Source organism: Peromyscus maniculatus, chromosome 9, assembly GCF_049852395.1.
Source record: "Peromyscus maniculatus bairdii isolate BWxNUB_F1_BW_parent chromosome 9, HU_Pman_BW_mat_3.1, whole genome shotgun sequence".
In the NCBI taxonomy this organism is placed as follows: Eukaryota; Metazoa; Chordata; class Mammalia; order Rodentia; family Cricetidae; genus Peromyscus; species Peromyscus maniculatus.
In genome coordinates this window covers 14,735,592-14,748,168 of record NC_134860.1, presented here as the reverse complement: position 1 = coordinate 14,748,168, position 12,577 = coordinate 14,735,592, and the positions used below count along the sequence as shown (strand labels likewise).

General features: G+C 38.9%; 1 protein-coding gene across 10 annotated transcripts in view; it reads left to right on the top strand.

The window, feature by feature from the left end:
• Positions 1 to 11,967, top strand: part of Nrg3 (neuregulin 3) — a 1,054,015-nt gene extending 1,042,048 nt beyond the window's left edge. For 2 of the 10 annotated variants that reach the window (XM_076544427.1, XM_006994734.4), the window contains exons 7-10: positions 1,634 to 1,761; positions 6,067 to 6,216; positions 11,071 to 11,142; positions 11,380 to 11,967. In XM_076544427.1, coding sequence (XP_076400542.1) covers positions 1,634 to 1,761; positions 6,067 to 6,216; positions 11,071 to 11,142; positions 11,380 to 11,887 — 858 coding nt within the window. In that variant the 3' untranslated portion in view covers positions 11,888 to 11,967. Of the gene's footprint in view, positions 1 to 1,633; positions 1,762 to 6,042; positions 6,217 to 11,070; positions 11,143 to 11,379 lie in introns of all 10 variants that reach the window. The other 8 variants (XM_076544425.1, XM_076544424.1, XM_076544432.1 and 5 more) reach the window with 5 other exon arrangements.
• The last annotated feature ends 610 nt before the right edge of the window (positions 11,968 to 12,577 follow it).

The following is a 12,577-nucleotide window of genomic DNA, read 5'->3' as shown; positions in this document are numbered from 1 at the left end:
TACAGAATCTCTTTAGTATGCTCTTCTGTAATAGTCTATTATAATTAAGTTAACAAAATCTATGTTATTTTTTGTTATTAAGAAAACCTTTTAAAAATTAACCCAGTCCATTTCTCTAATATATTTGTGATTTTATTTACATATAGTTATTTAATTAGGCTTTAAAAAAACAAAACTAGATGGCAAATTTACTCTATTTTCTTGAATAACAGCAGCCTCACTATGTCTTCCTGAATCCCATGCTCTTTCTTCAGACAGTGCTACATGTATTTGTTTATCATGTAATAAAAGCTGTCAACATGCCCAAATTCCTCCAGGGTTTTATGCTGTGCTATTAGCTGTATTGTGTACTTTTGAAGCTGTTTTAAAGTAGAGAAATTTTATAAATATTTATTACTTGTTGTTTTTCTTCATACGAAATATCAATCTTTAAAAGTAATTTTGTGTAGAAATACAAAATTGTATTTTGCTTGATATTGCTTTTATACATTTTTATCCCCATAATTTCCAAGTAATGTCTTTATCCATCTAGCATGATTTTTATTTTATTGTTTGTTTTGTTTTTGACACTGTGTCTTACTATGCTACTCAGGCTGGCCTCAAACTCATCAGGCCCATGTCTCATTTTATCAAGTACTGCGATTACAGGCAGGCATCACCACTGTCTCATGATCTTTCCTCTGCTGTTGTAAACAAGCTCCTTCAGAAGTCGGATGGCTGAATGTATTGTTGGTGTGTGAATTTGCCTTTTAATGCTTAAATCTAGCAACTCAGTTCTCCTATTCATTGAGGTTTTTACATTCGTCACAGCAATTTTCCCCTCCAGTGTACCATTCTGTCTTGTTATATACCAGCTTCAATAGTTTCTGTTGCATAAATAATGCTTTCTTTAATTTCCCTTTCTTTACATTTCTTATATCCTAGTCATTGTGATGTGTATCCACCAGTGCCAAAAATTAATCGCATTCATAACTCTTTACTTTCAGCAACCAGAGAGGCAGTTTTATTTTTTGTCATGTTCTAGGACTGAGGGCTATAATGCCATAATAAAGCATGTGCAAGGTCCCGAGTCTCAGCACCAAAATAAAGAAAATTAAATCATACTTTTTTTTCCTTAATCTTTTCCCATCTTCTTACCTCTAACCTTAAGCCAAATTGAAATTAGATGCTCTTAAGTTTTACATGTGATCTAAAACTGAGATTTATGGAAGGAATTTCTGTACTCTCCCAAATGTTACCTTTGGACTCTTTCTTCCCCCTTCCTTGTTGTCATAATGTTTCCCTAGTTCTTTGTTCCCAAGTTATTCCTGGAATTTATGTAAATATAAATAAGACTCTAATAATCTTCTACCAATTGGTTAGAAATGGGCTCTTTGGTTAAAATATAAGTGTTCTCCTTTCTTGATATCTGTTTACTTTCTTATATGAGAGAGAGAGAGAGAGAGAGAGAGAGAGAGAGGGAGGGAGGGAGGGAGGGAGGGAGGGAGGGAGGGAGGGAGGGAAGGAGGGAGGGAGGGAGGAAATGCATAGTGTTTCTGTCATTCTGGGACTTCTCAATGCCTAGTTCTTGTGTTGCTAGCACACCTCTCATAATGTACCCATGGCTCACAACTCTGCATGTGATTTCCTACAGTATTCAAAGGCGGACAGACATCCTGTGACTGCACTGGAGAAAATAATGGAGTCGAGTTTTGCAGGTCCCCAGTCGTTCCCTGAGGTCCCTTCTCCTGACAGAGGAAGCCAGCTTGTCAAGCACCACAGGTACTGTTAGCTAGTCATGGTGGGAGTGGGTGAGTTCACAGTAGAAGTTGACACACGCCAGAGGATGGCCACAGGATCCACAAGTCCCATAGTGGTGATTGCTCTTGCTTCCATATAACAGGCTATCTGTGGAGGTGATGTTCAGGCAGCCAATAGCCAGGAAGCAAATTCTTCAATTTTTCTCAGCAGCATCACTCTCTCTACAAAAGCATAAAGGAACTACTAGCTTTCATCAGAGCTGCAGGCACAGACCAGTGAATAAGCAATTGCACTCTGAAAAACTATTAAAAGTTTGATTTTTTCCCTAGTCTTCCTTGCCACTGGTTGCAAAGCTAATGTCTAATTCTCCTCTAGGCAGCTGATGTGACATGCACCAAGTGTTCCAAATGTTCCTCACAAAAGAGAAGTTTTCAGAGACAAATTCTGGAAAGTACCTTCTCTGGGCCTGAAAGATATCCTCTTATGTGAGGAGTGCCATCTTTTTTGTGTGTGTGCATGTAAGCTGATCATAGAAACTATTCATTTGGAGGTGAAGACCAGCTACAAAGTCAATTGATGCATCACAGGAAATTCTCAAGCTGGGCATGCTCTCCAGCATCTTTTCATTCACATGGTTGTGGGTTACACATGAGGAATTTATTTTTAAAAATCAATGATATATAGTCCAAACCAAAGGGTGGATTTGGAACTAATACTAGAGTATACATCATGTTTGTGTGTACTAAAATGAATATCTTTAATCTGTAAAAGTTGTCCAAAGACTGAACATTCTTTTCTTTAGTAATAAGCAGTTTTTAATATTTTCAAACCATATGTATGTATGTATATTATATATATAATAAACTTTTTAAAGCTGCATCAATTGTTTCTAGCAATAGATGATAATGTTTGCTTTGTACATTAGCAAGATAGAAATGCACAACAGAGGAGCTGACTTCCTGCTCTCCTCTTCGAAAGACTATTTTCCTGGCTGTATTTCCTATGAGACTTTCAGTTACTCTAACATTGAGCCCACTAAACCCCAGCAGCGGATGGTGGTGTTTATTCTCATACCTCTTTAGTAGCCAGATTCTAGGGTGCCTAGGATTTGACAAAGAAAATAATTTTGGTATCTTTACCATAGGATTGAAATAGTTTGCATCAGTTATTATTGGCAAGTCTGCAGTATGTCATCACTTGCATTTAGATAATTCCTGTTAAAACAGCCTTTTACTCTGCTTGACCTCATAGAAGCTGCCTTAATTAGAGAAATGAAGTCCAACATCAATAGCCTTTTAAAAGGCAAATAGTTTCTCCAAAACAGTATCATCCTCTGCTTATTCTGAAATGTATTATAGTAGTTATCTACCCTGTCAAGTAAAATAGTATAATATCACTCTGCAACATATTATAGCAAAAATATTTTGAATTCACTATTTTTAAATGATAGCTTCTGCCGTGCTGGAACTACAGCACCACTGTGTCCAGTTAGTTTTTGTCAGTCTCCCATCCTCAGCTTTGATCGTGGTTTCTAGAACTCCAAGATTAAATGAGTGTCTTTAAAGACACTTCCTTTTGTTTTTTTTGTTTTGTTTTGTTAGTTCAATGACATTGCAGTATCTGTTGACATAGCATGTATGCTGATAGATGGGGAAGGGTTGATTTATGAAGTGCTTTTAGAACTTGAAATTATAGTTTAATACATCATAGCTTTTGTTTTTTAAAACATGCAATAGACTAAACAGCTTTATGATTGATAACCTGTATACTGATTTATATATCCTTCCAACCACTCCATAATTTCCTGAATGTCCCTGGGTTAGAAGGCCTGAATCTCTGATTGATCAATAGGTCTACAACTGCTTTTGAAGATGGGTCACTACTTCACACTGGTAGACCTTGTTTTGACAGTTCAGCAAGCTATGAATAATTAATTTCTTGTTGTGCACTGAAAATATGACTCCCTTGGATGCCTTATTTATGAAACAAAGCTATTAATCTGAAACCGTTATTTCTAATGTTTAGTAAAAAACCTACCTGTTTAAAAAAACTGTTGAGGCATATCATTTTATTGTATTATATTTTGGCAATCTAACTTGCTCACAATAGCATCAATATAGGTTGCCAACAGTGACGGGAGACCAGAGCATCCAGTGACACAGATAAGCCTTTGTATTGCCAGTTATGGGACAGTAATGCATAGAACACATGATGTTGTGTACCTCACATGTGTTGACCTCATGTAGGACACTTAGTGTACTTGAACTCTTTCATCTCTAATGTGAGCCCACACACATACCTTGCTTTGGCCTGTTCCCTCCTCCATTCACACTCAAATCACTTTCTCTGAAAAGCCTTATCTACCAGGTGACCTTCAGACTTCCTGTCCTCTGGCTTCTGATATATCAGAGGTACTGGTGAGGAATGGAAGGCCTGGGGAAATGAGGTCATAGTCATTCCATTCGCTGCCTCTGTCATGCCCCACTCTGGTCTTCTGGGGTCACAGAGCCTGCCACCTGATTTGGTCCTTCCAATACTGCCTCTATTCTGGAAAGTGCTCCCTATCCTTGATAATGATGGTTTCCTATTGTTAGTGGCCTGAGGTGCATTAATGTAGTGTGTAGCTTCATCTCTTTTCCTCCCAAGTAATGACCACTGACCATGCCTCTTATAATCTCCTCAACTGGTCCAAGTTAAAGAGACTCTTATTTCCCTCCAAGATTCTAGCACAATTGTCTTCCTTAGCATCATGTTTCTAGCAGCAGAGAGATCTGAGATTTATACCCAAATGCAGCTCACTATGGTGCAAGCCCCCAAACCCTGGATCCTAATTCGTATGTGAATAGACAGAGTGGAGGGAGAGGAAGAGAGTCACTGTTCAAGAGCTTCTTAAAGATGTTGTCTAATATTGAATGTGATGACCATGTTGTTAGCATTTGGGGAATTCAATCTATACCAGATGACATGGCTAACAACTAAAATATCGTGACTGACATCATTTGCTGTCTGCACAAAATTGAGAAGTTAATGTTGACCTGGCACCTTAACAGAACCACCAAGATGGCTGTGAGCACGCAAGTATCAATTTCTCAAACTCCCAGTAAAATATATGCAAAATTTACCAGGTATGGCAGTGCATGCCTTTAATCCCAGCACTTAGGAAGCACAGACAGGCAGATCTCTGTGAATTCACGGCCAGCCCGGTCTACACAGCAAGTTTCATGTCAGCCAGAGCCACACAGTAATTCCCTAACACCAGCCATCCCCCGTTTTTTGGCTAAACACGTTTTATAGTTATGAAATACGAATAATGATAATATTGATGGAAAAAGAGACAAAACCCAAATGGTAGAATGATAGGGGTATAATTGCTTTGGGAGGCTTTCCCCCATGAGTAATCTGCTGAGTTTTGAATATTTTTCATCCTGGCCTATACAGTTGCAGTAATTTTTTTTTTCAGATGACGTGGGTGCAGCATGAGATTTTAAGCTCAGTATATGCTCATGAAGAACTGTTTGGACTACATGACGTGCAATCTCATGGAACACATAGGTTTGAACACAGGCAACTCACTCAGTAGGATGTGGAAAGGAATCAATAAGGACTCTTTGATCAACTTCAACTTGCCAATCTATCTTTGTAGAATCCAGTTCTTTTAATATAGTCTATGAACAAGGGCTCACTTTGTTAAGTCACTGAATGCCTTTGTCCTTGATGGCCTCTACAAATGGTCAGTCATGTGGGAGGTTTGGATTTGTACAGCCAAGAAAATCTAAGCAGGTGCATATTCAAAACAAACTCAAATGCAAAACTAGTTTCTGGCTACTGATAAAAACTGGGATGGTAAACTGAGAATTTAACACATATTTGAAAGAAAGAATGTCAATTAAAGTAAAGCCTGTTTATCCTATCACTAAGAAATGGAAATTCTGCCATAAATCCCCTCTGGGCTTTCTGTGTTTTGTTCTCATCACTGCCTAATAAGTGCATTTTTATTCCAATTAGAAGACAGCCTCTGTAGCTTGGGAAATCAGGGTGGAGGGGAACTGGGATCCTGAGGCTCCCTTAAACCCATTTCTGTCTTAGCTAGAAAGCCAGACACAGGGAATTCTTGTTCTCAGCACCTCCAAGTGTAAGTGAATTAAGCTACTTCTAATTTTATCTGAGTATATATTTGACATTCATAGCATAGAACTTTAAGGATGTGCAGTATAAATTCAATGTCTGAGACATTTGAGTCGTGTCTTAGAGGTTATTATAATCTCTTTGCTTTGTTGATTTGGTTTTGTTTCCCCAACTTAGCAGGAGTATTTCTTCTTGCTGCAGCCCAGGACAGAGGAGTGGGATGCTGCACAGGAGTACCTTCAGAAGGACACCACCTTCACCCCGAAGTCGACTGGGTGGGATTGTTGGACCAGCATATCAGCAACTGGAAGAGTCAAGGATCCCAGACCAGGATACAATACCTTGCCAAGGGTAGGTCTTAAAGCAAGGGACTTACAAGGGAGACTGTTTGACATTTGACACTAGTACTGGGCAGTGGAGGCACACACCTTCAATCCCAGCACTTGGGAGAAACCCTGTCAAAAAAGAAAAAAAAAAAAGAAGTTTGACACTAGGTTAGTATATAACTGGTTTTTTTTTATTTTTAAGAAAAAAAGTTTTCTTAGGATGACTAAATTATCCTTTCATCAGTAATATAGAAAAATATATTTAACTTTCTGGTCAGCAGTATGAACAAAACTCTAAAATATAGCCTATAACATAAATATGATATCTATTTCCACCCAGTATTCTTGAATGTAGGGGTTAGGTAGATATTAAGAGAAGAAAGTCACAGAGAAATGCTCAGAACTCAGATGTTTTCATTATTTGTGCTATAGAGGTATCAGGGATTTTGGACCCCATGGCTGTATGGCCTACAATACAAAGGCATCATGTCCTCTAGGTAACACCAACATCCATAGGACTCAAGGTATAGTGAGTGAAATGCAAAATGGGTTCTAGTCACAACTATGCTCTTGGTATAAACAATTCAAGCATACATGGGATAAGTAAGTTATCATTAAAGTTGAATACCTGTCCTTTATGACTTGTGTCAATTTCAGAAAATGTTGTCATCTGGACTCAAGCTTTATTTGGATTTAAACCTCCCAAATATCATTGGCCATATCAAAAAGGAAGTATTAAGAACCTGGGTCAGACACATGGTATACACAGAAACAGTTTTTGCTGTATTAATTCTCACAATGCTATCATTAATTTCAAGAATCTAGATTTACTCTAGATATTTCCAGAGTTGGGCTCTACTTGTGTCTAGCAGTTGACTTTCTGAATGAGCTGGACTGGGTTTCTATGCAATTTTCATCCATGTAACTACTTCACATCGTTTGTTTCAGTCCTGAGACCATAGAAGGTAGGATGTGCAGCTCAGATCCATTGCAGTTCTCTTTTCTGCCTGATGTGGAATAGATGGACTGTTTTCCTGACTGATCAAGCTTGACATAGGTTTCTTTAAGAAGAAGGAATCTTAGGAGATAGGATATAAATAGCCTGTGGCTATACCTTGTAATTTTGGAGTTATTCCAAAAGGACCATTCCTCCAGACTTAGGGCGTGACTGCAAATTCGGTTTGACAACTAAATTGTCCAAAATGTGTGATGCAGAAGCAGTTGGTATTTTGCTTGGCCTTACCTGTGACAAGGGGTTTACATTTAGCCTGTACCTATATTGACTCTGTAACTACTTTATCAGTAATCAAAGGTAATTAACAGAAGTATGTAAATGTGCACACACTTTCCTTCCCTATGGTGACTATTAGAATGTGTGTCTAGAAAACCCATCGTGTACTGTAATATTTTTCATCTTGGCCACAGTGGCTCTCACCTCAAATGTTCCTGATGCAAGGAGACTCAGAAGCTATGGCAAGTTGTGGTTGGAATCACACATTCACAGACCTTCCAGGGGTCACAGGGTTCATTCCCTGCCGTGTCTTTTCCCTCCTGGGTCAGCATGGTTGTAATTTTGTGTTGGCTCAGTCAACACTAGATTGGCAATTATCTCTGTAGCTGGCTGTCCACATACATTTTCTTTGTGTCATATGCACCCATTGTTGATAAATGTTGACTCTGTAAGTCACTCTGCCTCAGAACAATGAATCTTGGGGAGTAATCTCATCTTCAGTTCTTAAAAACAGCTATTTTCTGCTCCTGGGGGACTGACTGTCTCTTAGGACTGGAAATGGGTTTGGTAATAGAATTTCACAGCTAACATTCTTCAAATCTACCCTTAGCCTGAAATGGGAGTGAATGAATTTGCAAGACCCACCAGCCATCTGTTACTGTTTACCAAGCGTATGGTTGTTGTCTGCTAACTAGGCTTCATGTATGTGGCTTCTCTCCGGGGTAGGAAAGTATGCCCAGCTTGAACACATGACCTTCCCTAGTGCAGCAGGACTTTTTAATGGGGTAGATAGCAGATTGGGAATATCTTTCTCTGACTGGAACTCTGGGCAGTGCCAGCCCTGGTAATAATGTACAAAGCATTATACTGGTATGTGTCAGGCCAATTAACTGATATATTACAAGCTAATAAAAGGAAACAGATTCAGAAAAGTCAGGTTAACATCTTCAAACTGGTCATGACCAAAACATAGTGAGTTCCCACCTCATCTAGCTAGCAACCTGATGTATCTGACTTTTTATATTCTTTGAAGATGTTATTGGTGGACACCGCAATGATAGGAAAGTTTAAATGGCCAGCTAAGTGTGGCATTGGTCATGAGAAAAGTGAGATTTTGTATTAGCTTTCTGACCAAATCAGCTACACAACCCAGAAAATGGATGTGCTAAAACACACCAATGGCTGACAATGTAAAATGGAATAGCCAATTGCATGGATGGTCAGTTCTATCTACCTACTATCTACCTATACACTACTATACATCTCAGAAATCGAGTCTTAAGAATCAACTGGAGAAACTAAGTCCTTGGCTTGACTCCTGGCTTGCGACAAATCAAAAAGACACTAATTATTGCAACCTTTCTTGACTCACATGCTTGTGGCCTCTGATTTCTTTGAAGGGTGGTAGAGAGGGCAGTCAAAAATAATATAATGATTAGTGAATGATATCACTATCAAACTGTCAAAGAGTTGTTGAGGTTGCAGGGACACAGAACTCTGACTAGCTTCTGCGACACATTCCCATCTGGAAATTTAGATTCTACTTAAACATTTGCTGAAATGTCAGAGCTGGAACCTCTCACAGCAACCCCAGGGAGGAAGTGAGGGTAACCCTTGCCTCTGGTGCAAGAGGATGGCCCAGCTGTTTTATTTGAACCTCACAGCATCACCATCCTCCAAGTATCCCAGTAGTATGAATTACACTGTAATACACTAATACACTAAGATTATATTTACACTGAATTTTACCACTGTTTGTCTGAGAGTCTAAATCACATAATGGTGTTGGTGTCTTATTCAAAATTAAATAAACCTTGGAGGACAGCTATTATTTAATGATATCTTTACTCTGTAGCAGGAGTTTATATTTCAGTTATTGCTAGTTATTTGTCCAGTAGCTGATTTGGGAAATGAAACAGAGTAGTTGATTTCCTCCCTCTCATTTAAGTCCTTCATTCAGTATCAGGTTGAATAGGTGGACATTTGAAGTTTGGCATTAATTGCCTTTTGTTTGGCCATGCCACATTGCTGAATCATTATAGCAATCAGTTATAAACATCCTCTAAGGTATTCAACATTCTCCAAACAGAATTTATCTATTAGTATCACCATCACATTACAGCTTATTACATTCTATCTTTAGATCTACCCTGATGACATTGATGTAGATACAGTATTATTCTAGTCACATTTCCTGGCTCTTTTCTGTATGTAAATATCTGAAGGTCATATTTTATATATATTCATATATTCTGGAATTATGGTTCCAAAAAACAAAACAAGAGGGCCTGAAGTTTGCTCTTTCTTTTTGGTGGAATTGACTTATGGATCAGACATATTTTCTGGCATATAAGACACAGGGGTAAGATTTCATAAGGAATTTTCTTATGAATGGCTGTATAAAATTAAGCACCCAAAAAGATGTGATAATCTAGTTTATCTTAGGATGTCCCTTCATTATCCAGTTCTGAATTTTATAGTGACAATTTGATGCTTGGGTTTAAATCCTCATTCTGTTGCTTATGTAAAGGTATAACTTGGGACAGGTCATTTGAATGCCCCTTGGAATTCTCTACTAATTTATCATATAAGAATAATAAACTAAAAATGTTTTTATGAGGTAGTTAGAGAAGAAAGTGCTTTTTCAAGTCGCTGTGCAAATGTTAGCTGTTATTTCTGATATTACTTAATGAGCTATAAAAGAGTACTTTCCCTGGAGATATATTCATTCATTAATATGTTCATTAGATGAGGTTCTATTGGTGACCAACTCTATACTGGATACACTGAGAAAAGACATGACTACTGTTTACCTCTCTTTACTCAATCCTGGTGAAACTGCTCCCACTGTGACCTCACAGCAAAGACTTCTTTGTAGCTACGCAATACATTTCATTGCAACTATTCTTTACATATCTAAAAAACAATTTTTATTATGTTACAGTGTAAGCCAAGCCAATTAAATCTACTACATGGAAATGAAATATATTTGACTTATGCTTACATGTTCATGTTTACTATTTAAAGATAACTCACTAAGAAGTAGAACAAAATGTACCCTACAGAGTCCCAAGACTTTTCTGTAAAGTCTAATACACCTGATCCACTCAGACACTGGAAAGATCAAAGGAGGAAACTCACCAGACTAGAGCAGTTCAAAGCTCAGATCATGGAATCCTTGAGTTGCTTGGAATGAAACACTTGTATTTGCGACAAGCCATTTCTGAACATCAGTGCCCTCTTTCACTGCAGGGACACCGAGGAGCACTGCTGCGTTGGGAGGGTCATATGGAATACACTTCATATTCCCCCTGGGCAGGCAGAGGGATTAGGCATTCCTGTTCTTGTCCTCGGGCTCAGAAATGGGCCAGCAAGCACTAGGGCAAACTGTCCACAGGGCAAACTCCCAACAGCAGTTCAATTTACCTTCCCTGTGTAAAGCAGAAGCCTTGAGGACCGAAATACCTGATGGTCAATAATGGGTTTCTTGATGGCTCCCAATTATAGTGACCATACCAGTCAATCAGATAGACCCAGGGCTGAGAGAGTGGATGAGTTATGAGTGAAGTAATGCCATGGTGATGTCCTGTTTGTCACGATGGAAAGGCCACACTTACGTGCTCAATCCCCATTTACTTTGTATTCTAGGATAGAGGTCAGGAAGACTATATCCCATCTGCCTATACAGCTGTGGTGTGTTGAAAGACCCCTGGACTTAAAGTAAGAAGATCTGGGTTTGAGTCTCAGTCTGTCACTTATTTTTCTGTGTGACCTTGGGCAAGTCACTTCACTGATCTGAATTTCAATTTACTTCTCTGTCCGTGGGAGCATAGTATCCGTCTCATGGGGTTGCTGTGAGAAGTCAGTGAGATGGTGCATGTGGAAAGTACTTTTTGGATGGTATGGTTCTCAGCGGCACTGTGGGGACCAGAATATGACTCTGTTTATCTTTTTCAGGTATACATCCAATGGCTTAAGAACCCAACAAAACGCATCAATAAATATGCAACTGCCTTCAAGAGAAACAAACCCTTATTTTAATAGCTTGGATCAAAAGGACCTGGTGGGCTATTCATCCCCAAGGGCCAACTCTGTGCCCATCATTCCTTCGGTGGGTCTAGAAGAAACCTGCATGCAAATGCCAGGGATTTCTGAAGTCAAAAGCATTAAATGGTGCAAAAACTCCTATTCTGCTGACATTGTCAATTCAAGTATTCCAGTCAGCGATTGTCTTCTAGAAGAACAACAGGAAGTGAAGATATTACTAGAGACTGTGCAGGAACAGATCCGGATTCTGACTGATGCCAGACGGTCAGAAGACTATGAACTGGCCAGTGTGGAGACTGAGGACAGTGCGAGTGAAAACACAGCCTTTCTTCCCTTGAGTCCCACAGCCAAATCAGAACGAGAGGCACAATTTGTCTTAAGAAATGAAATACAAAGAGACTCTGTGTTAACCAAGTGACTCGAGATGTAGGAATCTGTGCATTCTCTGCTTTGCTCAACAGGAAAGAGAGGAAATTAAATACAAATTATTTATATGCATTAATTTAAGAGCATCTACTTAGAAAAAAACCAAATAGTCTGCCGCCCTCATATCATAGTGTTTTTTAACAAAATATTTTTTTAAAGGGAAAGAACCGTTTCAGGAAGGATAAAGCTTACCACTAAAGCTTTTGGGGAGAATTCTGTATCCAATTTCAGTTAGTCCCAACACCGTCCTCTTTGGTTCTTGGAAGATTTGGTAATTCCAACCTCTGGTCCCATAGTGCCAGTGTCTGTATGGAAAAGAAACTAGTGTTCAACTAGCTTCAAAGAGATGAGCTATACCCCAAGAGTGGATGTGCCAGTGAGCAGGTAGCCCTGGCCATTTGGCTCTTGAGTTCCAACCCCTAAATTTCTACTCATCAATGCTCTCACCACAGTTTATGTCATGTCAAGGAATGTAGTGCTTTGTATTTGATTTTTAAAGAATGGCAGGAGAACATGAACAGGAAGGTAGATGGAAACAGGAGTAACCTGGGCAACCTTAGCCACTCTCATGTGCCATCTTTCTCTGTCATTTGGAAGCACAGAACCTCAGAGGGAGGCATGAGAATTCTATAGGAAAAGAGACAAAAAGACAACGTTGTGCCACTAAAATCATGCTAATAGA